Consider the following 25,472-nt stretch of genomic DNA (forward strand, 5'->3'; position numbering starts at 1 on the left):
GGGAATAAAAAATGGTTCTGTTCATTGAAGGGCCCTTCAGATACATTTTGGTCATGGGTTTTAATTCTTTTATAAGTTTGGTCTAGTTTTGGGTGTGGTCCCTTGCCTGAAGTGTACCTGAAGGCCTTCAAGAAGTAAATAAGTAAGTAAATAAATAAGTAAATAAATAAGTAAATAAGTAAATAAAAATTAAGTAAATAAGTAAATAAATAAGTAAATAAGTAATAAATAGGTAAGTAAGTAAGTAAGTAAATAAATAAATAATTATGTGTCTGCTATTTATTCCCTTAATTCTGTCAGCTCTCTGTTTTTAGGCAGTCCAAGCAAGGCAGCCCTCAGCCTGGAATTGCTGGGAGGATCCAGCCTGGAACACCCAGGGAGCCCCTTGGCTCTGCCACCGAGGGGTGGCCAAGCAGACCCAGGCCATCCCCACAGCACCTTTCTAGAACGTTCCATCCCCATCCCAGCCAGCTGTGCTCCTGCTGAGCACCTTGGGGATGCTCAGGACCTCGGCCAGGTCCACCCCACGGGATGGAATTTGCCACGAAAAGTGGGAAATTGTGGTGGGAAAGGGCTGGGGGAAGGACGAGGAGGGAGCGAAAGCAGCCAGGATGGAGCTGGGGCCCGGTGAGCGGGAGGAAGGGAGGCTGGTGGTGGCTGTGTGCTCAGCAATAGGAAATGCTTTATTAGCTGGGAGTGGTGGAGACCAGCCAGGCAGGAAGAGGCAGTAATAAGAAACATTTTTGTGACTTCTCCCCCATCCAGACCACAGAGCAGCTGCCAAAGGGCTGCCTTGGACAGCGGGGTGGCCGAGCCGGGCCCCTGCGGGCAGGGCAAGGGTGACAATCGTGACAATCCCTCCCCCAGGGGGACAGGCACGGCCCGGGGAGCCCCCTGGGTGGTGGGAGGGTGGCAGATCCATGAAGATCCTCGGAGCTGGGGCTCAGGAGCGAAGCTGCCCCGGCTGAGGCGGATCCAGGAGCGGGATCGTGGCTGGGAGAGCCCCCAGGGCTGGGCAGTGCCAGGGGCTCCGCCAGGACCTGGATGCTGGAGGTGAGTGGGGAAGAGCCACGAGCTCATGGGGTCTGGGCTGCACCAAGCTCAGGGCTGCCCTCCTGGCTGAGCCCCGAAATCAGGGTTTGGCCCCGTTTCCTTTGTGTTCTGTGGGATTGTGTTGTTGGCATCGGGGTGAGAGGGGCTGGAATTGGGGCCAGGGGCACAATCGGGGCTCACAGCAGTGTGGTGGCAGCAGGATCTGTCCCCAGGGCCTTCCTAAAGAGCTGAAATAATAAGAAAAACTGCAGCAGAAAGGCTGGGGTCGACGTGGGAAATGGGGAATTTGGTGGATTTTGGAAAGAGGTGGGGAAAAATGAGGGAAAGTTGACAGCTGTGCTAGTGAGGGCTGCAGTGGGCTCCAGCAGCACAGAACGTGCCCCCTCAGGGCTCCCCTGCTGCACACCAGCTCCAGGTCTCTCATTAGAAGTGTGTAAAATCCCTTTTCTGCCAAAAACCAGCAGGCAGAAAGGCAGGGATGGGTTTGGGATGGAGCTGGAGGGAGAAGTGGGGGGCTGAGGTTGGGGTGGCCCAAAGAGCAGCCCTGAAAGTGGCAAATGGGAAGTGAAGGGCAAGAAAAACCCAAATGGTCATGAAAGAGGCTCCATCTCCAAAACCAAGCTGGGGAGAGCCCCACCATGGAGCTCCTTCCCCCTGGAGCCCTCTGAGAGGATGGGGCAGCCTCAGGCCACGGCATCCCTGCACCAAGGTGAACCTGAGGGGGGTTGGCTACTCTCTTGGGTGGGTTTTGCTCTCTTGAGCAGGTTTTGTTACTCTCTTGGGTGGGTTTTGCTCTCTTGGGTGGGTTTTGCTCCCTTGAGTGGGTTTTGCTACTCCTTTGAGTGGGTTTTGTTACTCCTTTGAGTGGGTTTTGCTCTCTTGAGTGGGTTTTGTTACTCCTTTGAGTGGGTTTTGCTCTCTTGAGTGGGTTTGGCTCTCTTGAGTGGATTTTGTTACTCTCTTGGGTGGGATTTTCTCCCTTGAGTGGATTTTGTTACTCTCTTGGGTGGGTTTTGCTCTCTTGAGTGGGTTTTGCTGCTCCCTTGGGTGGGTTTTGCTGCTCTCCTTGTGTGTGCACGTTCGTGGAGTGGAAGTGCCTGTCAGGGACAGGGGCTGGGCTGGTGGGCTCTGCTGGAGGGTGAGCTCAGCTGTGCTGCATCTGTGACAGGGAAAGGAAAAGCCTCCCCCCGTGCCTGGAACCAGGCTGGAGCTCTGGGCTCTGTGCAAAGCTCGTGGCAGCTCTGTCCTGGTGTCTGTGCAGTCCTTCCCCCCTGCAGCTGGCACAGGCCTGGCACGAGGGGCTGGCAGGGTGTGACTCCCTGTGGAAAGGGCAGCACAGGGAACTGGACCGTGAGCCTCACCCTGTGGCTAAACCCCCTGTCAGCAGCAGAAACCTCGGGGGAAGGTGGAGCAGCTGGGCTGAGGAGCCTGGCCAGGCTGCCCTGGTCAGAGCAGGACCCCTGAACCACCCCCCACACCCCCAGGGCTGTGCCCTGCCTCCCTTCCCTGGGCTCCTCTTGTCTCCTGCTCCATTTTCCCTTTGCTCTTCTCTCCGTGGGGGTGGTGGGGAAATTCTCCTTCCGCAGGGTTTGCTCCAGACCCTCAAACTGGGAAATTCTCCTTCCGCAGGGTTTGCTCCAGACCCTCAAACTGGGAAACTCCCCTTCCCCAGGGTTTGCTCCAGACCCTCAAACTGGGAAATTCTCCTTCCGCAGGGTTTGCTCCAGACCCTCAAACTGGGAAACTCCCCTTCCCCAGGGTTTGCTCCAGACCCTCAAACTGGGAAATTCTCCTTCCCCAGGGTTTGCTCCAGACCCTCTCTCCTTCCCCAGGGTTTGCTCCAGACCCTCTCCCCTTCCCCAGGGTTTGTTCCAGACCCTCTCCCCTTCCCCAGGGTTGGATCCAGACCCTCTCCCCTTCCCTGGAGTTGGATCCAGACCCTCTCCCCTTCCCCAGGGTTTGCTCCAGACCCTCTCCCCTTCCCCAGGGTTTGCTCCAGACCTTCTCCCCTTCCCCAGGGTTGGATCCAGACCCTCTCCCCTTCCCCAGGGTTTGTTCCAGACCCTCTCCCCTTCCCTGGAGTTGGATCCAGACCCTCTCCCCTTCCCTGGAGTTGGATCCGACCCTCTCCCCTTCCTGGAGTTGGATCCAGACCCTCTCCCCTTCCCTGGAGTTGGATCCAGACCCTCTCCCCTTCCCCAGGGTTTGCTCCAGACCCTCTCCCCTTCCCCAGGGTTGGATCCAGACCCTCTCCCCTTCCCCAGGGTTTGTTCCAGACCCTCTCCCCCTCCCTGGAGTTGGATCCAGACCCTCTCCCCTTCCCCAGGGTTGGCTCCAGACCCTCGAGCTGCAGCACAGCTCCTGGCCAGCCCCCGTGTCCCATCCCAGAGGTTTTCCCTGGGTTTTTTTCCTTCTCCTGATGCTACAAATCCCAGAGAATATAAAGCAGCACCAGGCAGGCGGGGTAGGATGCTCTGGATGGCAGAGAGCTGCAGTTCCTGATGGGAAGGGAGGAAGGAAGGGACAGGGATGGGAATGCCAGGACTGGTTGGGGCCTTACTGAAGAACCTGGGATGTTTTTCCTGTGGGATGCCAGGGACAGCTCTGGATTAAGGTTTGCTCTCAGCAACAACAACAATCCATGGGATGTTTCGTACACAGCAGAGTTTGGGTGAGGCCCTGCCTGCTTTGTGTTCCATGGCAAATATCCTGCAGCTGTCTAATGGTTCAGGATTTTGGGGAAGTGGCTCCAGGGAGGGAATTCACCACCTGGGAGGCTCAGCTTCCCTTTTAAATCACACATCCTGCAGCTCTCAGGACGGCAAGAAGCGTGGTGCTGCTTGTGAGGAATCAGCAGCCCAGCTCCAGAAGGGTTGAGTTTAAAATAAAGCTGAACCTAGCCCAGCTCTGGGAGAGTTGGGATATAAAATAAAGCTGATCCTAGCCCAGCTCTGGGGCAGTTGGGATTTTAAAACAAAGCTGATCCCAGCCCAGCTCTGGGGCAGTTGGGATTTTAAAACAAAGCTGATCCCAGCCCAGCTCTGGGAGAGTTGGGATATAAAATAAAGCTGATCCTAGCCCAGCTCTGGGGCAGTTGGGATTTTAAAATAAAGCTGATCCCAGCCCAGCTCTGGGGCAGTTGGGATTTAAAATAAAGCTGATCCTAGCCCAGCTCTGGGGCAGTTGGGATTTTAAAATAAAGCTGATCCTAGCCCAGCTCTGGGGCAGTTGGGATTTTAAAATAAAGCTGAACCTAGCCCAGCTCTGGGTCGGATGGATCAGCCTGGCATCGCTCCTCCAGCAAGGACCTGCCCTCCAGCCCCAGGACCCAGGATCTACTCGCTGTTTCCTCCCCCAAGGCAGAGCCAAGTGAGTTATTTTGGGGAGGAAAAGCCCGGTTTCAGCAGGGCTGGAGCCCGCCGGGGTCAGCCACGTCCGCGTGTGCGCTCCCGAGGGCCGGCCTTGCGTGACTGCGCTTCCCCATCAAGGGCAGGATCTAAACAATCTTGATTCCTGTCCCAGCAGCCCTGGGCTGGGCCCTTCAATTGCAGGAAACGGAGCCTTTGGCATGTTTATGTCGGGAACACGAAGAATGAGCCCAGGAGGGGCCGGGGCTGAGGCGGGGGGCGGCGGGGGGATGGCCGTGTTTGCCTTGGCAGAAATGTCTCTTTCACAAGGAGAAAAAAAAAAAAAAAAAAAAAAAAGGAAGATTAAAAATAGCCAAACTTCCCCCAAAGGCTCAGCGAGGAATTTTTGGCTGTCCCAGCACCTCTGTTTGTGTCATTGATAAGCTGCAGACGAAAGCAGCCCCAGGAGGAGACCCTGCCCGTGGGGCTGCTCCTGCTGTGGGGGTTTGGGCTCCATCCCACGGGCAGCTTTTCCCAACCTTGGGATCCCCAGCAGGGCTGTGGCACCAGCAGGGCCCTCAGGGCTGTGTTTTTATGGAGCAGGAGCCCTGGGAACAGCAGGGAGTTATTGTATGTGTGGGGTGCCCCGATGAGGGAAGGAGTGACAAATCTGGCTCCAGGTTCTCTGGGGGTTAATCCATTATTTTATGATACTATATTATATTCAAGAATATTAAACTAAACTATACTAAAGAATACAGAAATGACACAGACAGAAGGCTAAAAAGATAATAATGAAAACTTGTGACACTTTCCAGAGTCCTGGCACAGCTTGGCCCCAACAGACCAAAGAGTCCAAACAACTCACAGCAGAATCCAATTAAACAATCACCTGTGGGTCAACAATCCCCAAACACATTCCAAGGGATGTGAAGCATCCTTGGAATCATATTTGGCACTGAGAAATGATGGATCTGACTCCATGCTCTCAGGAGGATAATTTATTATTTTATTATACTATATTGTGTTAAAGAATGCTGTACTATACTAACTAAAGAATAGAGAAAGGATACAGACAGAATGCTAAAAAGATAATAATGAAAACTCCTGACTCTGTCCACACAAAGAGTCAAAACAACTCACATCAGAAACCCAATGACACAATCCCCTGTGGGTAAACCATCTCCAAACTCATTCCAAAGCAGCAAAACACAGGAGAAGCAAATGAGATCAGAATTGTTTTCCTTTTTCTCTGAGGCTCCTCAGCTCCCCAGGAGAAAAATCCTGGGAGCAGGGACAGTGAATGCCACAGGAGGGGCCGGTGTGGACACCGGGAGAAAGGAAGGAGCTGGGGCTGCATGGACGTGGCAAGAGCCTGGTTCCAGCACATTCCTGAGCTCTGTGGGGCCACGAGTGGCACCCCAGGGCACGGCAGGGAGGTCCCCTGAGCCTGGGAGGTCCCGGGATCTGTTCTCAGGAAGGGCTGTGCCCAGGATGTCCGGAGCCAAGCTCCGGTGCAGCAGCACATCTTACCTCACTCTGTCTGTGCCTGCCCTCTGCAAGGCCCCCTCCCTTCCCCAAGCCCCCCGGGTGGGGAGGGGTCCTGGGGCTGCAGGGGCTGCTCTGACCCCCCTCTCTCCCCAGGATGAAGCCGTGTGGGGCCGGTGGCCGGGTGGTGCTGGCGCTGATGACCTTGTCCCTCAGCCTTGCAGCCGGTGAGTGCCAAGGCAGCGGGGTGGCAGCAGGGTAAAATAAACCCTCGGTTCCTTGGGAGCATCTCTGCCCAAAATAAAAGCCAGCGAGGAAGCTGGGCTCCTCAGGGACTGTGCTGTGCCCCTGTGGCATGGTGAGCCATCCCCCAGAGAGGATCTCAGCTTAATTAATTGTGGCTAATCAAGTGCTTTGCTGTCACCGGAGGGGAGATGGGGAAGGGCTGGTGCCACATCCTGAAAATGTGGATTTTCCCAGGGGTGGTGGTGGTGGTGATGATGATGGTGGTGGTGGTGATGATGATGGTGGTGGTGGTGGTGGGAAGCAGGAGGAGCTGCTCATCACCCAAGGGGGCACCAGGTGACCTGGGGACTGGGTGCTCTTGCATGGAGGTCCAGGTTAAGGTGGCTGTGCCAGGGAGGAGCAGCAGAGCTCACTGGGGGGATGAGTCTCCACCGAGTCCCTGTCCTGCCCACGGGGCCACCAACCCCAAACCAGCCCCAGCACCACCCCACAGCACCAGGCAGCCTTTGGGCAGGGGGACAGGACTGCAGGACGGCCACCAGAGCCATCCCCTCGCTGTCCCCTCGCTGTCCCCTCACCACCGGATGCCTGGCTGCCCTCAGGCTGAACTCCCTGATTCCAGGAGGGATATTTTCTGTGCAAAAGGGCAGAGCTAAATTAGGAATTTGGGAGCGTGGCTGCCATCTGAGCCGCCATGGCACAGGAAAGCACCTTCAGGGAAGTCAGGAAAAACTCCAGGAAAGACCCTGGGTCTGGCACCCAGCTCCCAAAACACCCCCCGGGAAGGCACTGGCTGAGTTTGGGGTTTTTGAGCTCACCCCAGGCTCCCATAGGTCCCACAGCCCCTGGGATTTTGTGGGCAGGACGTGACCCTGTGTAAACCAGTGCATCCCAGTTAGTCCCAGCTGCTGGGCTGGATCCATCCCAGGCAGGCACAGCCCATCCCACGGAGCCTCCTGGGGCTGTGGGAACGGGGCACCCCCAGGTTCAGGGCTGGGATTTGGAGCCCACCTGGGAGCAGGTGATTTTCTGGGAGGTGCCAGGATGGGCTCCTCATACTGAGCCCCCACAGCAGCCTTCCCCTCCCTCTCTGACGGTCCCAGGCTGCCCATTCTCCAAATCTGGAGCCTTTAGGAGAATGTCCCTGTCCCCAAAGCCAGCAGAGCTCCCGGGTGGGCAGCGGGGTGACCGTGTCCCCTCCTGGTGACCGTGTCCCCTCCTGGTGCCCGCAGAGGAGCTGCTGTGTGCCTGTGACGTGCCCCACTGCAGCCAGCCCAACTGCACGGGCAAGGTGTGCTTCGTCAGCAAGAGGAGGGAGGAGGGCACCATCACCCAGCACCGGGGCTGCTTCTCCCAGAACATTCTGGAACACTGCCACACGCCCGTCACCGAGCAGTACGGCATGAGGTGCTGCAGCTTCCACATGTGCAACGCCGAGCTGGAGATCTTCCTGCAAGGTACAGGGGACAGGGGACAGGGGACAGGGGGCAGGGGACAGGGGACGGGGGCAGGGAGCAGGGACAGGGGACAGGGGACAGGGGCAGGGGAGCAGGGGCAGGGTACGGGGGCAGGGGCAGGGGACAGGGGGCAGGGGACAGGGAACAAGGGGACAGGGGACAGGGGGAGGGGGATGGGGGGAGGGGGGATGGGGGACAGGGGACGGGGGCAGAGGAGGGACGGGGGGACGGGGCAGCGGCAGGGGACAGGGGGCAGGGGGACAGGGGAGGGGGCGGGGGGGGACAGGTGGGACAGGGGCAGGGACGGGGACAGGGGACAGGGGACAGGGGCAGGGACAGGGGTCAGGGGCAGGGGATGGGGGGGGGTAGGGGATGGGGGACAGGAGACAGGGGACCGGGAGCAGGGGCAGGGTACAGGGCAGGGGACAGGGGACAGGGGTCAGGGGTCAGGGGGCAGGGGGGGGCAGGGGATGGGGGACAGGGGACGGGGGGGGATGGGGGGATGGGAGGGGACGGGGGACAGGGGGCAGAGGACAGGGACAGGGACGGGGGACAGGGGCTGGGGGCAGGGGACAGGGGCAGGGGACAGGGGGATGGGGGGACAGGGGCAGGGGCAGGGGGCAGGGACGGGGGACAGGGGACAGGGGGGCAGGGACAGGGGCAGGGGACCGGGGACAGGGGACACGGGACAGGGGCAGGGGGCAGGGGGCAGGAAGGGGCAGGGGACAGGGGACGGGGGACAGGGGGAGGGGGGCGGGCATAGGGGCACCGGGGACAGGGGCAGGGGACAGGGGCAGGGGACAGCTGCCCCACGTGGCTGGGGATGTGGGTGGGGTCCCAGAACAGGAGGGATATGGAGACGCCAGTGGGGAGAGGGGGGAGAGGAGAGTAGATGAGAGGAGAGGAGAGGAGAGGAGAGGAGAGGAGAGGAGAGGAGAGGAGGAGAGGAGAGAGAGGAGAGGAGATGGAGAGGAGAGGAGAGGAGAGGAGAGGAGAGTATGAGGATGATGAGAGGAGAGATAGGAAGGATATTGAGATGTATATTATGATTATAGTATAGAATGAGTATTATGATAGGATTATATCAGACATATCACATCACATCACATATATTACATTACATTGCATTATATCAGTATATTATACTATTATCTATTTATTATGATATATGATGTGATATAATATTACATCATATTATGTTACATTATATTATGTTACATTATGTTATGTTAGGTTTTTGTTAGGTTATATTCTCACATTATATTATATCACATTATGTTACCTCACATTACATTATAATATATTACATTTTATTACGTTATATTACCTTATAGAATCCTGTACTAAAACTACACTAAAGAACAGAGAAAGGACACAGACAGAAGGTTACAAAGAATGATGACGAAAACTCCTGACTGCTTCCAGAGTCCCGACACAGCCTGGCTGTGGTTGGTCATTCAGTCAAAGCAATTCACATGAAAACAATCAAACAATGACCTGTTGGATACACAATCTCCAGACCCCATTCCAGAGCAGCAGAACAGGGAGAAGCAATCAGATAATTATTGTTTTCATTCCTCTCTGAGGCTTCTCAGCTTCCCAGGAGAAGAAATCCTGGCGAAGGGATTTTTCCAGAAAATATCACAGAGACAGTCGGGTCCCAAGATCGTCCCTGTGCTCACCCAGCACCTGCAGGGCCACCAAGGTGTCCCTTTTTGAGGTGTGCCTGCAGAGTGGGGTTGATCCCAGTGCAGGGACACTCTCCCCCAGGTCCAAGCCCAAACCCCTCCACCCTCACCCTTCCATCCCTGTATTGGGTTTGCAGGGACCCCCGGGGCAGGGAGCAATGGTGGATCTGACTCCACGCTCTCAGAAGGCTCATTTATTATTTATCATACTGTATTATATTAAAGAATGCTATAGTAGCTAACTGAAGAATACAGAAAAGATATTTACAGAATGATAAAAAGCTAATAATGAACACTCAGGACTCTCTCCAGAGTCCCAGCTTGGCCCTGATTGACCAAAGAGTGAAAACAGCTCAGAGCAGAACCCAGTGACACAATCACCTGTGGGTGAACAATCCCCAAACTCATTCCACATCAGCACAGCACAGGAGAAGCAAATAAGATAAGAATTGGTTTCCTTTTCTCTGAGGCTCCTCAGCTTCCCAGGAGAAAAATCCTGGGTGAAAGAATTCTTTCAGAGAATGTGCATGGCACAGGAAAGGCCCTTTTTAAAATAGAATTAAAAATTCTTTGTGCTGCTGGAGATTGGTTCCATCCCAGGAAGTGTCACCTCAGCCGAGGGAAACGGAGCCAGAGTGGGCAGGGAGGGCTGGGGAAGGTCCTTGGGGGGCTGGGGGTGTCTGATGTTCGTGTCCTCACTGGTCCCTGCTGGGATGCTGGCAGGTCTTGGATCTGCAGGGAGGGGTGATGGATCTGGCTCCATGCTCTCAGAAGGCTGATTTATTATTTTATAATACTGTATTATAGTAAAGAATGCTGTACTTTACTAAAGAATAGAGAAAGGATACTGACAGAATGCTAAAAGATAATAATGAAAATTCCTGACTCTGTCCAGAGTCCCAACACAGCTTGGCCCTGATGGTCCAGTGAGTCAAAACAACTCAGAGCAGAACCAGTGACACAATCCCCTGTGGGTGAACAATCCCCAAACTCATTCCACATGAGCACAGCACAGGAGAAGCAAATGAGATCAGAATTGTTTTCCTTTCCTCTGAGGCTCCTCAGCTTCCCAGGAGAAAAACCTTGGGCAGAGGGATTTTTTTCAGAGAATGTGACTGCCACACTCTCGTTTCCCCCACCCAGGAGAAGATGCCCTGGTAAAGACGCCTTCCCTACCCAACCTCCTCCTGATGATCTTCGTCCCTCTGCTCTCCCTCCTCGTCCTCGCGGCGCTCACGGCGCTCTTCTGCTGGAAGCTGTCCCAGCAGCGCCACAAGCACAGCGACTTTGGTGACACAGACCTCATGCTGAAGGCATCCATGATGGGAGACAGCACCTTGGAGGTGGGTGAGCCCCGTGAGGGACCCTGAATGTCCCCAAGGTGTGTGTGTGTGTGGGGGTGGCACCACGCTGACCCTGTGGTCGCCCCTGTTGGCACAGGACCTGCTGAACGACGACTGCACCACGGGCAGCGGGTCTGGGCTGCCCTTCCTTGTCCAGAGGACGGTGGCACGGCAGATCACCCTGATGGAGTGTGTGGGTAAGGAGAGGAGGCTGGGATTTATCAAAAAATATGGATATTGATCTAATGCTGATATCCAGCTGGGGGGGACAAAAACTCCATGACAGTTTAAAGTTACACAGTGTATTTTTATTGTGGGATAACTCCCAAATACACACCTCAATTTACAGATGATTAGAGAGTACTTTTATCTATAAAAGTTTTGAATACCCAAACTACAAATGCATACTCATAACTTTGGTACATCCCATTCCCAATCTGGATATTGATCTGGTACCAATATCCAAAAACTCTCTGACAGTTAGAGTTAGAAAGAGTGTGCTTATTGGGGGATAACTCCCAAATACACACTGCAGTTTACAGGTGATCACAGAGTCCTTTTATCTATAAAGTATTGAATACCCAAACTACAAAAACATATTGATAACTTTGGTACATCCCATTCCCAATCTGGATATTGATCTGGTACCAATATCCAAAAAATCTCTGACAGTTTAAAGATAAAAAGTGTTTGTTTATTGTGGGATAACTCCAAATAACTTTGGTACATCCCATTCCCAGTCTGGATATTGATCTGGTACCAATACCCAAAACTCTCTGACAGTTTAGAAGTAGAATGCGGATGTTTATTGTGGGATAACTCCTAAATACACACCCAATTTAAAAAGTATTACAGAGTCCTTTTATCTATAAAGTATTGAATGCCCAAAATATAAATGCATACTCATAACTTTGTACATCCCATTCCAAATATGGATATTAATCTGGTACCAATATCCAAAAACTCTCTAACAATTTAGAGTTAGAAAGAGTGTGTTTATTGCAGGGTAATTCCCAAATACACACCACAATTTACAGGTGATTAGAGAGTCCTTTTATCTATAAAAGTTTTGAGTACCCAAACTACAAATACATACTCATAATTTTGGTACATCCCATTCCCAATCCCATTCCCAAAAACTCTCAGACAGCTTAAAGTTAGAAAGCGTTTGTTTATTGCAGGATAATTCCCACACACACACCACAATTCACAGGTGATCACAGAATCCTTTTATAGATAAAGTATTGAATACCCAAACTACAAATACATACTCATAACTTTGGCACATCCCATTCCCAATCTGGATATTGATCTGGTACCAATACCCAAAAACTCTCTGACAGTTTAAAGATAAAAAGTGTTTCTTTATTCTGGAATAACTCCCAAATAACTTTGGTACATCCCATTCCCAATCTGGATATTGATCTGGTACCAATATCCAAAAACTCTCTGACAGTTAGAGTTAGAAAGAGTGTGCTTATTGGGGGATAACTCCCAAATACACACCTCAATTTACAGGTGATCACAGAGTCCTTTTATCTATAAAAGTTTTGAATACCCAAACTACAAATACATACTCATAACTTTGGCACATCCCATTCCCAATCTGGATATTGATCTGGTACCAATACCCAAAAACTCTCTGACAGTTTGGAGTTAGAAAATGTGTGTTTATTGGGGGATAACTCCCAAATACACACTGCAGTTTACAGGTGATTCCAGAATCCTTTTATCTATAAAGTATTGAATACCCAAACTACAAAAACATATTGATAACTTTGGTACATCCCATTCCCAGTCTGGATATTGATCTGGTACCAATATCCAAACCTCTCTCACGTTTAAAGTTAAAAGTGTTTTTGTGGGAACTCCAAATAACTTGGCACATCCATTCCCATCTGGATTGATTGGTACATACCAAAACTCTCTGACAGTTTAGAATTAGAATGTGGATGTTTATTGTGGGATAACTCCTAAATACACACCCAATTTAAAAAGTATTACAGAGTCCTTTTATCTATAAAGTATTGAATGCCCAAAATATAAATGCATACTCATAACTTTGTACATCCCATTCCAAATATGGATATTAATCTGGTACCAATATCCAAAAACTCTCTAACAATTTAGAGTTAGAAAGAGTGTGTTTATTGCAGGGTAATTCCCAAATACACACCACAATTTACAGGTGATTAGAGAGTCCTTTTATCTATAAAAGTTTTGAGTACCCAAACTACAAATACATACTCATAATTTTGGTACATCCCATCCCCAATCCCATTCCCAAAAACTCTCAGACAGCTTAAAGTTAGAAAGCGTTTGTTTATTGCAGGATAATTCCCACACACACACCACAATTCACAGGTGATCACAGAATCCTTTATAGATAAAGTATTGAATACCCAAACTACAAATGCACATTGATAACTTTGGTACATCCCATTCCCAGTCTGGATATTGATCTGGTACCAATATCCAAAAAATCTCTGACAGTTTAAAGATAAAAAGTGTTTGTTTATTGGGGGATAACTCCAAATAACTTTGGCACATCCCATTCCCAATCTGGATATTGATCTGGTACCAACATCAAAAAATTCTCTGACAGTTTGGAGTTAGAAAATGTGTGTTTATTGGGGGATAACTCCCAAATACACACTGCAGTTTACAGGTGATTCCAGAATCCTTTTATCTATACAAGTGTTGAATACCCAAACTACAAAAACATATTGATAACTTTGGTACATCCCATTCCCAATCTGGATATTGATCTGGTACCAATATCCAAAACTCTCTCACAGTTAAAGTTAAAAGTGTTGTTATTGGGGATAACTCCAATAACTTGGCACATCCATTCCAGTCGGATATGATCTGTACAATCCAAAAAATCTCTGACAGTTTAAAGTTAGAAACTGGATGTTTATTGTGGGATAACTCCCAAATAACTTTGGTACATCCCATTCCCTGCTCCGTATGGTAATTAGTTCAAATGCCATTAAGCATGGTAATTAGTTCAAAAGCCATTAAGCATGCCTAGTTTGTTCCTTGAAATGGGTCGGTGGTCCCTTTCATGGGGAGGGGTCCCAGAATGAGGAAGTAAATGAAGTCTTCCTCCTTCTGGCCTTTCTACCTTTTCAATGCAAATGTGACAAATGAACCCTTGGTAGGACTCCCATTCCCTGCCTTCAGTTGGCCTCAGAGCACAGGAGGCCCCCACAATTGTCTGATGTTCCTAAAAACAATTCTCTAATGTTCCTAAATCCATTTATCAGTTTCTATATTCCTCATTAGGAACCCAGCTAACCAAACACTGTGCTGACAAGCAATCAATTATTAGTTAACCACTAACTCTTAACTTCATCAAGGCCTACCCATTGATTTTAATTAACTCCAATAAAGCTAATCTGTAATTAAAATCTTAGCTCCTCTAAAATCTCTAAATTCCCTAAAGTTTTTGTCTCAGCTGCCCCAGCCACACCCAGCTGGTGCTGGAGTTTTGGCACCACAGCTTCAAACCCAGGAGGGGTTTGGACCCAGCCGTGTCAGCCAAACCCCAGCAGGAGCCCAGTCCTGGTTTGAACAGCCAGGTGTGTGCTGAGGGGCGCAGGAGCCTCCCCTGAAATGGAAAATGCAACAATTCCCTCTGAATTGTTGTAATTTTGAAATTAAGGGGCTCTCGGGCAAAGATAGGGGAGCAGGAACAACAGTTCTGTGTTAGGGAAGAAAATAAAAATAAAATAAACAATGCAGTGATACAAACCAACCCTGCCAGAGTCAGAACACAACCTGACCCCTGTGGCTCAGGCTGGTGGCACAGTGCCATCCCAGGGGGGCTCAGGGTGGTGGCACAGTCCCATCCCAGGGGGGCTCAGGGTGGTGGCACAGTCCCATCCCAGGGGGGCTCAGGGTGATGGCACAGTCCCATCCCAGGGGGCTCAGGGTGGTGGCACAGTCCCATCCCAGGGGGGCTCAGGGTGGTGGCACAGTCCCATCCCAGGGGGGCTCAGGGTGGTGGCACAGTCCCATCCCAGGGGGGCTCAGCCCTCCTGCAGTGCCAGCTGTGGCTCTGCTGGAGCAGGGATCCTGCACAAGGGGGGAGTTTTCCTCTGCAGCTCCAGGGCTGCTGGAGATGGGCCTGGGCTCCCTCTGGGAATGCAGGGGAGCAGAAAGCTGCTCCTCTGGGAATGCAGGGGGCAAAGGCTGCTGGGGTGTCCCAAACCTCAGATTGTACCCAGGCAGGAATGTTTGAAATCTCAGATTGTACCCAGGAATGTTTGGCTCCTCCCTGAGCAGAGCATCTCCCAGTGGGATGATGGAATTTTATCAGCCATGCAGGGACACTCACTGGCCCATGAACAGAAGATAATTAATAATTAATTGCCCATTAACAGAGAGGTAATTAATAATTAATGGCCCATGAACAGGAGATTTCTCCTGGAGGGAGGATTGGCTGTGGAAGAGGTAGACAAAACTGCCCAAAGAGCAGAAGAGAACTGCCCCACCTCTAACATATGGCACTAGAATTCACACTCCTTGTGCAATTTAGGACAAACCCCAAGTTCTTCCCCTGTCCTGCTGCCCAGGGAGGGAGGGAGCAGCTGGGTGGGAGAGGAGATGCTGGCCAAGGACCCCCGTGCTGCTCCAGGGCTCTCCCAATGGGATCCAGGGGCTCCCACCGGCTCCTGGGGGCACTGGGTGACGCGGTGACGCGGCTGTGGCAGGTAAAGGGCGCTACGGCGAGGTGTGGCGGGGCGTGTGGCACGGCGAGAGCGTGGCCGTCAAGATCTTCTCCTCCCGGGATGAGCAGTCGTGGTTCCGCGAGACGGAGATCTACAACACCGTCCTCCTGCGGCACGACAACATCCTGGGTGAGCCAGGGGCTGGGAACAGGGGGCAGAATGGGGGGCCCCTGATCCCAGCTGTTCCCCAGGCTCCCAGGTGGTTCCCAAGGTCCCTGATCCCAGGTGTTTTCCATGATCCCAGGTGTTTCCCAGGCTCCCAGGTGTTTCCCAGGGTCCCAGATGTTTCCCAGGTGTTTCCCATGATCCCAGGTGTTTCCCAGGCTCCCAGGTGTTCCCCAGTGTCCCAGCTGTTTCCCATGATCCCAGGTGTTCCCAGGCCCAGTGTTCCCGGTCCCAGGTGGTTGTCCCTGATCCCAGGTGTTTCCCTGTCCAGGTGTTCCCATGTCCGTGTTCCCCAGGTGTTTCCCATGATCCCAGGTGTTCCCCAGGGTCCCAGGTGTTTCCCATGATCCCAGGTGTTCCCCAGGGTCCCAGGTGTTTCCCAGGGTCTGTGTCCCGGGTCCCAGGTGTTTCCCAGTCCCAGTGTTTCCCAGGGTCCCAGTGTCCCTATCCCAGGTGTTTCCATCCCAGGTTTCCCATGATCCCAGGTGTTCCCCAGGGTCCCAGGTGTTTCCCATGATCCCAGGTGTTCCCCAGGGTCCCAGGTGTTTCCTATGATCCCAGGTGTTCCCCAGGGTCCCAGGTGTTTCCCATGATCCCAGGTGTTTCCTAGGGTCCCAGGTGTTCCCCAGGGTCCCAGGTGTTCCCCAGGGTCCCAGGTGTTTCCCATGATCCCAGGTGTTTCCTAGGGTCCCAGGGGTTTCCCATAATCCCAGGTGTTTCCTAGGGTCCCAGGTGTTCCCCAGGGTCTGTGTCCCCAGGAGTTTCCTGGGTGTTTCCCAGGGTCCCAGATGTTTCTCAGGTGTTTCCCATGATCCCAGGTGTTTCCCAGGGTCCCAGGTGTTCCCCAGGTTCCCTGATTCCAGATGTTTCCCAGGGTCCATGTCCCCAGGTGTTTCTCCCTGTCCCTTATCCCAGGTGTTTCTCAGGGTTCCTGATCCTAGGTTTTTCCTAGGGTCCCAGCTGTTTCCCAGCTGTTTCCCATGTATTTCCCAGAGTCCCAGGTGTTTCCCAGGGTCCATGTCCCCAGGTGTTCTCCCTGTCCCAGGTGTTAATCCCAGGTGTTTCCCATGATCCCAGGTGTTTCTCAGGGTCCCTGATCCCGTGTGTTTCCCAGAGTCTATGATTCCAGGTGTTCCCCAGGGTCCCTGATCCCAGGTGTGTTTCTCTCTGTCCCTGATCCCAGGTGTTTCCCTGAGTCCCAGGTGTTTCCAGGGCCCCTGGTCCCAGGTGTTTCTTCCTGTCCCTGATCCCAGGTGTTTTCCATGATTCCAGGTATTTCCCAGGGTCTGTGTCCCCAGGTGTTTCCCAGGTTCTCTAATCCCAGCTGTTTCCCAGCTGTTTCCCAGCTATTTCCCAGGTGTTTCTCATGATCCCAGGTGTTTCCCAGCTGTTTCCCAGGTGTTTCCCAGGTTCTCTAATCCCAGCTGTTTCCCAGCCGTTTCCCAGCTGTTTCCCAGCTGTTTCCCATGATCCCAGGTGTTTCCCATGTGTTTCCCAGGTGTTTCCCAGGTGTTTCTCATGATCCCAGCTGTTTCCCAGGTGTTTCCCAGCTGTTTCCCATGATCCCAGGTGTTTCCCAGCTATTTCCCAGCTGTTTCCCAGGTGTTTCCCAGATGTTTCCCAGATGTTTCCCAGGTGTTTCTCAAGATCCCAGCTGTTTCCCAGCTGTTTCCCAGGTGTTTCCCAGGTCCCCTGACCCCATCTGTTTCTCCCTGGCCAGGTTTCATCGCCTCTGACATGACCTCCAGAAACTCCAGCACGCAGCTCTGGCTCATCACCCACTACCACGAGAACGGCTCCCTCTACGACTACCTGCAGAGGACAGCCCTGGATGTGGACACCTGCCTGGGCCTGGCCTCCTCCATCATCTGTGGCCTCGTCCACCTCCACGTGGAGATTTTTGGCACTCAGGGCAAACCTGCCATCGCCCACCGGGACCTGAAGAGCAGGAACATCCTGGTGAAGAGCAACCGGCAGTGCTGCATCGCAGACCTGGGTGAGATGGAGGGGTGGGGTGTGGCACCCCAAGGATGAGGTACCCAGGGATGGGGTACCCCAGGCATGAGTTGCTCCAGGGATGGGGTACCCTAGGGATGAGGAATACAGGGGTGTGGTACCCTGGGGATGTGGTACCCCAGGGGTGTGGTACCCCAAGGATGAGGTGCCCCAAGGATGAGGTGCCCCAAGGATGAGGTGCCCCGGGGATGTGGTACCCCAGGGATGAGGTACCCCAGGGATGAGGTACCCACTGATGTGGTACCCCAGGGATGAGGAATACAGGGGTGTGGTGCCCCGGGGATGCAGTACCCCAGGGGTGTGGTACCCCAAGGATGAGGTGCCCCAAGGATGAGGTACCCTACGGATGTAGTACCCCAGGGTTGAGGAATCCAGGGATGAGGTACCCCAGGGATATGGTACCCCAGGGATGTGGTACCCCAGGAATGTGGTACCCAAGGATGAGGTACCCCAGTGATGGGGTACTCCAGGGATGAGGAATCCAGGGGTGTGGTACCGCAGGGATGAGGTACCCCAGGGATATGGTACCCCAAGAATTAGTTATCCCAGTGATGAGGTACCCCTGGGAGGAGGAATACTGGGGTGTGGTACCCCAGGGATATGGTACCCCAAGAAGGAGTTTCCCCAGGGATGAGGTACCCAGGGATGAGGAATCCAGGGATGAGGTACCCCGGGGATGTGGTACCCCAGGGATGGGGTAACCCCGGGATGTGGTACCCTAAGAATGAGGTACCCCGAGGATGGGGTACCCCCAGGATGAGAAATACGGGAGTGTGGTACCCCAGGGATGTGGCACCCCAGGGATGTGATACCCCAGGGATGTGGTATCCAAGGATGAGGTACCCCAGTGATGAGGTGCCCTGGGGATGTGGCACTTAGGGGTGTGAAACCCCAGGGTGGTGATACCCAGGGCTGCAGCACCCAAGGGTACCGAGGGGTGTGGTACCCCGGGGATGTGGTACCCCATGGATGTGGTACCCCAGGGCTGTGGAACCCCAGGGACACGGTGCTCTGGAGCTGTGGAACCCCAGGGACATGGTGCTCCGGGGCACCCCACAGATGTGATGCTCCAGGGATGTGGTGTCCCGGGGATGTAACATTCCAGGGATGTGGTGCCCCAGGGTGATGGTGCCCCAAGGATGTGACATCCTGGGGTTTTGAAACCTCAGGGATGTTGAGCCCCATGGATGCAGGCCCAGCACAGCACTGCTCAGGGCCGGTATCCCAGCCTTTTACAGGTGAATTGATGACCTTAAAAGCCATCCCAAATGACTCTGTGACCTGTCCCCCCAGGGCTGGCCGTCATGCACTCCCAGGGCAGCGATTACCTGGACATTGGCAACAACCCCCGGGTGGGCACCAAGCGCTACATGGCCCCGGAGGTGCTGAGCGAGCAGATCCGCACCGACTGCTTCGAGTCCTACAAGAAGACGGACATCTGGGCGTACGGGCTGGTGCTCTGGGAGATCACCCGGAGAACGGTGGTGAACGGTGAGCAGCTCCCGGCCCCGGCTCCCTGCAAGGCTCCCCGCCCGTTCCCTCCTTCCCTCCTTTTCTTGTTCCTTTTTTTTTTTTTTTCTTCTCCTTTCCTTCGCCCAGAAGATTAGCTGTAAATTATAAACACTGTAATCTAGTGTCAGCACCCGGCTCCCTGATTAAAGGGCCCATTAGGCTCAATCAGTGCTTTGTTTGTTCAGCGCTGATTAGAAAACAAGCAGCTTCAAGCGCTGCCTGGAAAGCGGCCACGGCCGGGACCTCCGGCCGCCGGGCTTGGCTCGGGAACTCGGGACTGCGACAAGGGGAAGGGTCCCCTCGAGCTGGGGATGAACAGAATTCGGGCTGCCTGGCCAGTGCTGCTCATCACGGCAAAGTCCATTTAAACATTAATTAAACGGTGGGCGCTGGCGGAGGGGTGGGAGGGTCCCCCCAAGCGCAGTCTGGCCGGGATAATCTCATTTATGTCCCCAGGGCTCCCTCAGATTACACATTTACTCCGAATTACCCCGGCCTTGCGTAGGAATGACCTTCAGCCGGCTGAGTTTAACCCTTGCAGGACCCCTCACTCTCCAGGACAGCTTCAGGGGATCGGGGATGGGGAGCTCCAGACCCTGTGGTTTTGGGGTCACCCCTCGGGGTGCAGGGAGCTGCTGGGAGCTCGAGGCTTAAATCCCACGGGGACACGGACATATGCAAGAATTAAACCGAGATTAGCTGGGCCGGCTGGCAGGCTGACCACCAGGTGCTGAGAGGAGGTGGCCACAGCACCAAGCTGTGGTGATGATCTTCATGGTGGGGCTGCTGGGCTGGTGCCAGGGCTGCAGCTGGTGCTGGAGCCACCGGTGGTGCCAGAGCCAGCTGCCACCACGCCGTGTGCCCAGGAGAGGCACAGCCCAGGGTGTGATGCTGCCCGGAGCAGCTCGGCTGTGCCGGGACCCTCCAGCAGCCCCTGGTTGAAATCGGGGTCTCCTCCAGCCAGGTCTCATGAACTCTTAGAGATCTACTCACCCAAGATAGCTCAGCTACCTCAGAGGGCATAAAATCAGCAGGATGGCTGCTGTGGTGGGGCTGGAAACAAAATGGTTTTAATAAAAGGCAAAATAGCAAAGCTCTTTAAAGAGAAAACCTGAGCTAGGGCAAGAGGTTCTTGCTCCTGGTAAAACACCTCACAAAAGCAATCAGTTCCTTTGCCCTCTTCTTTTCCTAGTGAATTGCTCAGGTGGGACTTTTTGGCTCCTGTCCAACTGGCTGTCCTTAAGTTTGAGGTGAAGTCCCCCAGGTCCCCGAGGTGTCTTTTCACCTCATTGAAGAGAGAAAGTTCTGGGTTTTTTTCCTTTTTTAGCGGACAAAGGATGGTTTGGGCACTCCATCAACAGGGGGGACACATTGCTGTGCAGGATGGGCAGGGTGGGGGTGGGGGGTGGGGGGTGAGGGTGAGGATGGGGGTGAGGATGAGGATGATGATGAGGGTGGGGATGAGGGTGAGGATGAGGATGGGGATGAGGATGAAGATGATGATAAGGATGAGGATGAGGATGAGGATGAGGATGAGGATGGGGATGAGGATGAGGTGAGGATGAGGATGAGGATGAGGATGAGGATGAGGTGAGGATGAGGATGATGGTGAGGATGGGGATGAGGATGAGGATGGGGGTGAAGATGAGGATGGGGATGAGGATGATGGTGAGGATGGGGATGAGGATGAGGATGGGGATGATGATGAGGATGAGGGTGAGGATGAGGATGAGGGATGAGGATGAGTGTGAGGGTGAGGATGAGGGTGAGGATGAGGATGAGGGTGAGGATGAGGATGAGGATGAAGACGATGGTGAGGATGAAGATGAGGATGAGGGTGAGGATGGGGGTGAGGATGATGGTGAGGATAGGGGTGAAGATGAGGATGAGGATGAAGATGAGGATGATGGTGAGGATGATGGTGAGGATGATGGTGAGGATGATGGTGAGGATGATGGTGAGCCCCTCGCTGTGCCCCCATCCCGCAGGCATTGTGGAGGAGTACCGGCCGCCCTTCTTCGACGCCGTGCCCAGCGACCCCAGCTTCGAGGACATGAAGAAGGTGGTGTGTGTGGACCAGCAGACCCCCGTGATCCCCAACCGCCTCTTCTCCGACTCGGTGAGCCCCGGGGGGACCCTCCCCCTCTCCCACCCCTTGCTGCCTGTGAAAAAATGTGTATTTACGATTGGCTTTTTGCAAATATTCAAATGAATGTTATGTGTGTTATGTTAGAAAGTTGTGCTGTATTAATTTTCTTAAGTAGTGTGTTAAATATAGGTTTAGGTTATAACATAATGTTAAAATGGAAAGTGTGAAATACACCAATCACGTGTTTTTAAAATTTTTAAGTTTCATAGTAATAAAATGGTTATAAAAATAGTAATGTAATTAGAGTAATAATAATTTGGACAATTTGGATTAGGACATTATGAGACAATAGAAACAAAGAGTTACAGACATTTGGGGTACCTCTTTCTGGGCAAAACAAGCCCGAAAAAGGCCCCACATTAACAGAGGATTAACCCTTAAAGCACCAGCCTGTTGCACATTCATACACCTCATCCATGGTGCATCAATTCCATTCAAAGCCAGGATTCTGTCTGGGCAGGGTCAGCTCCTGCCTCTGAACCCTGACGGCTCTGCAGGGCTCAGCGAGGCAGGAGAAGTTCGTTTGTTCTGAGCAGGGAGCAATAAATTCTCTTTCTCTGAACCATTCAGGTGTCCTGTGGCTGCTATCTTGCTGTGAGTCCTTTCTTTAAAAAAAACCTATCTTACATATTGTTGTGAAAAATGTGTATTTTGTGATTGGCTTTTCACAAATATTCAAATGAATATTATCTGTGTTGTGTTGGAAAGCAATGCTGTATTAATTCTTTTAAGCAGTGAGTTAAATACAGTTTTAGCTTATAACAAAATGTTAAACTAGAAACTGTGCTGTGTAGGATACTTTTTTCCTAAAGAAAGGACTGGCACTGAGCCAGCAGCCACAGGACACCTGAATGGTTCAGAGAAAGAGAATTTATTGCTCCCTGCTCAGAACAAACGAACTTCTCCTGCCTCGCTGAGCCCTGCAGAGCCGTCAGGGTTCAGAGGCAGGAGCTGACCCTGCCCAGACAGAATCCTGGCTTTGAATGGAATTGATGCACCATGGATGAGGTGTGTGAATGTGCAACAGGCTGGTGCTTTAAGGGTTAATCCTCTGTTAATGTGAGGCCTTTTTCGGGCTTATTTTGCCCAGAAAAGGTACCCAGACATCTGTAACTCCTTGTTTTTATTGTCTCATATTGTCCTAATTCGAATTGTCCAAATTATTATTACTCTAATTACATTACTACTTTTATAACCATTTTATTACTAGGAAACTTAAAAAATTTTAAAAACTCGTAATTGGCGTTTATCCCACTACCCACCAAACCCTCGCCTTTATCCCTCTTTTTGTGCCTCCCCCTCAGGTTCTGTCGGCGCTGGCGAAGATCATGAAGGAGTGCTGGTACCAGAGCCCCTCGGCTCGTCTCACCGCCCTGCGCATTAAAAAGACCTTGAAGAAGCTCAGCAATTCCGCCGAGAAGCCAAAACTGGAGCAGTGAGCGCCGGCAACCGGACACCGGAGCCACTGACGGGCGGCGCCGGGGACGGGATGGCTCCGGTCACGGAGGGGATTTGCTCGCAGCTTCTGCCTCTCCCTCTCCTTCTTCGAGCCGGCTGAATTTGCAAGCACGAAAAAAAAAAATAGGGAAAAAAAACCCCAAACCACCAAAGGAGGAATCTTCCACCCGGCCATAAAAATATCCATGGATCCGTCATCCGACACCGGCGCGTCTCGCTGAGCCGACAGGGATGGCAGCTGGTCGCCCAGCCCGAGGGGCACGGGTGGCAGAACCACCCCCAGCTCGAGGGGCAGCGATGGCAGAACCACCCCCACCCCGAGGGACACGGGTGGCAGAACCACCCCCACCCCGAGGGGCACGGGTGGCAGAACCACCCCCACCCCGAGGGACACCGGTGGCAGAACAACCCCCACCCCGAGGGACACCCACCCCGAGGGGGACGGGTGGCAGAACCACCCCAAACCGAGGGGCACCGATGGCAGAACCACCCCCAGCCCGAGGGACACGGATGGCTGAAGCACCCCCACGGGCACCGATTGGCAGAACCACCCCCAGCCCTTGGGGTACCCACCTCGAGGGGCACCAATGGCAGAACCACCCCCACCCCGAGGGACACAGGTGGCAGAACCACCCCACCCCGAGGGGCAGCGATGGCAGAACCACCCCCAGCCCGAGGGGTACCCACCCCGAGGGGCACCGATGGCAGAACCAACCCCACCTCGAGGGACACAGGTGGCAGAACCACCCCCAGCCCTTGGGGTACCCACCCCGAGGGGCACCGATTGGCAGAACCACCCCCAGCCCTCGGGGCCCCCACCCAGCGCCGGCTCCACGCGGCCGCGGAGCTGCCCGGACCCGCCCGCCCGGCGCTGGCAGGAATTCCCCGGCAGAGCCGCGGTGCCCGCTAGAGGAGGGATGGGTTTCTTTGGCAGAGGTTGGCACAAGGGCAGCACCCCACCTTGGGTCTGCACCCTGGATTGTGGGGATCCCAAAAATGAGGCGCTGCCGGCCAACAGAGTGGTCTGAGCGTCAGGATGGGGGTCCCGTGGTGATCCTCCCAGGTCACAGAGTCATTTGGGATGACTTTTAAAGTCATCGATTCAAGCAGCCAGCGCCCCCCTTGCCAAAGAGGTGCCCTCTTGGCTCGTTGCCAATATTTTGGTGTTTTTCCGAGGTGTTTTGGCTCGGCCAGCTTCATCCCCCGTCGCTCTTCACCATCCCAAAATCCACCCGTGCTTGGAGATGTTTGGACATGACCAGGACGTTCAGCAGAACCAGCTTTGCCACATAACTATTTAATTATTAAGATTTAATATATTTAATAAAGTGTAAAGCTATTTTATCACCTAAGAGCTGCCCAAGCTCCCACACTGGGCACTGGGCACCGCGGCAGGATGGGCACTGGGCACTCCTGGCTCAATTTAGGGCTTCAGCTCCAAAGTGTTGTCAGCACATCACAGCTGCCACCTTGCTCTGGGCCCAGTTAGAGACTGGGAGGAACTGGGCAGCAAAGGGCAGCTGCTGGTTTTGGGCATGGCATGAGGTCATGGAGGGGTTTGGGTGCCTTAATCTGGGCTTGGAGTGCTCAGCTTGGGCCTTGGGGTGTTCTACCAGGGTTTGGGGTGCTCAGCCTGTGCTTTGGGGTGCCCTACCAGGGTTTGGGGTGCCCTACCAGGGTTTGGGGTGCTCAGCCCATGGTTTCGGGTGTTCTGCCCAGGATTTGGGATGCTCAAATGGTGGTTTGGGGCACTCAGATGGCAGTTTGGGGTGCTTATCCAGTATTTGGGGTGCTCAAATCGTAGTTTGGGGTGCCCTAACCAGAGTTTGGGGTGTCCTTCCAGGGTTTGGGGTGGCCTACCAACGTTTGGGATGCTCAGCCCGTGGTTTCGGGTGCTGGCCCAGGGTTTGGGGTGCTCAAATGGGGTGGTTGGGGGCGCCCTACCCAGAGTTTGGGGTGCTCAAATGGTGGTTTGGGGTGCTTACCCAGGGTTTGGGGTGCTCAAATGGTGTTTTGGGGTGCCCTACCCACAGTTTGGGGTGCTCAACCTGGGGCTTGGGGTGTTCTACTCAGGGCTTGGGGTGCCCTACCTGGGGTTTGGGGTGCCCTACCCAGGGTTTGGGGTGCTCAGCCTGTGGTTTGGGGTGCTTACCCAGGGTTTGGGGTGCTCAGCCTGGAGCTTGGGGTGCCCTAACCAGAGTTTGGGGTGGTCAGCCTGTGTTTTGGGGTGTTCTGCCTGGGGTTTGAGATGTCCAGCCCTGGGCTTGGGTGACCTACCTGTGGTTTGGGGTGCTCAGCCTGGAGCTTGGGGTGCCCTGCCAGGGTTTGGGGTGCTCAAATTGTGGCTTGGGGTGCCCTAACCAGAGTTTGGGGTGCCCAAATGGTGGCTTGGGGTGTTCTACTCAGGGTTTGGGATGCTCAGATGATGGTTTGGGGTGCCCTACCAATGTTTGGGATGCTCAGCCCATGGTTTGGGATGCCCTAACCAGAGTTTGGGGTGTCAGTCTGTGGTTTGGGATGCCTTAACCAGAGTTTGGGGTGCTCAGCCTGGAGCATGGGGTGCCCTACCCGTGGTTTGGGGTGCTCAGCCTGTGGTTTGGGGTGCTTACCCAGGGTTTGGGGTGCCCTACCCAGGGTTTAGGGTGCTCAGCCTTGGTTGGGTGCCTACCTGTGGTTTGGGGCGTTCTACCCATGGGTACCTGTTGTTTGGGCGCCCTACCTGTGGTTTGAAGGTGCGTAGCCTGGTTTGGGGTGTTCCCAGGGTTTCAGCCGTGGTGTCTACCTGTGGTTTGGGGTGCCCCTACCTGTGTGTTT

At 53.6% G+C, this 25,472-nt stretch overlaps 1 protein-coding gene across 3 annotated transcripts; it reads left to right on the forward strand.

Moving 5' to 3' along the window:
* The first annotated feature begins 647 nt into the window (after positions 1-647).
* Positions 648-24,010, forward strand: ACVRL1 (activin A receptor like type 1). Of its 3 annotated transcripts, XM_050984034.1 has the most exons (11): positions 665-1,053; positions 6,045-6,115; positions 7,367-7,591; positions 10,423-10,622; positions 10,720-10,819; positions 15,341-15,487; positions 17,244-17,519; positions 18,833-19,030; positions 21,040-21,170; positions 22,505-23,278; positions 23,393-24,010. In XM_050984034.1, exons 2-10 carry the CDS (start codon positions 6,046-6,048, stop codon positions 22,637-22,639), a joined length of 1,482 nt encoding a protein of 493 aa, XP_050839991.1. In that variant the 5' UTR covers positions 665-1,053; position 6,045; the 3' UTR covers positions 22,640-23,278; positions 23,393-24,010. The 3 variants fall into 3 exon arrangements, with proteins under 3 accessions (XP_050839993.1, XP_050839991.1, XP_050839992.1); XM_050984036.1 differs by having other exon boundaries at positions 648-1,053; positions 22,505-24,010; XM_050984035.1 differs by lacking the exon at positions 665-1,053 and adding an exon at positions 1,374-1,762 and having other exon boundaries at positions 22,505-24,010.
* Positions 24,011-25,472: the final 1,462 nt, after the last annotated feature.

This window comes from Serinus canaria, chromosome 25, assembly GCF_022539315.1.
Source record: "Serinus canaria isolate serCan28SL12 chromosome 25, serCan2020, whole genome shotgun sequence".
NCBI classification, from domain to species: domain Eukaryota; kingdom Metazoa; phylum Chordata; class Aves; order Passeriformes; family Fringillidae; genus Serinus; species Serinus canaria.

What these genes read in the sequence shown, in the direction of transcription:
- ACVRL1 (XM_050984036.1), top strand. Translation starts at nt 6,046, where the DNA reads ATGAAGCCGTGTGGGGCCGGTGGCCGGGTGGTGCTGGCGCTGATGACC. An exon ending in TGGGAGACAGCACCTTGGAG is followed by an intron (nt 10,623 to 10,719) that starts GTGGGTGAGCCC and finishes CTGTTGGCACAG; the next exon opens with GACCTGCTGAACGACGACTG. An exon ending in CACCCTGATGGAGTGTGTGG is followed by an intron (nt 10,820 to 15,340) that starts GTAAGGAGAGGA and finishes CGGCTGTGGCAG; the next exon opens with GTAAAGGGCGCTACGGCGAG.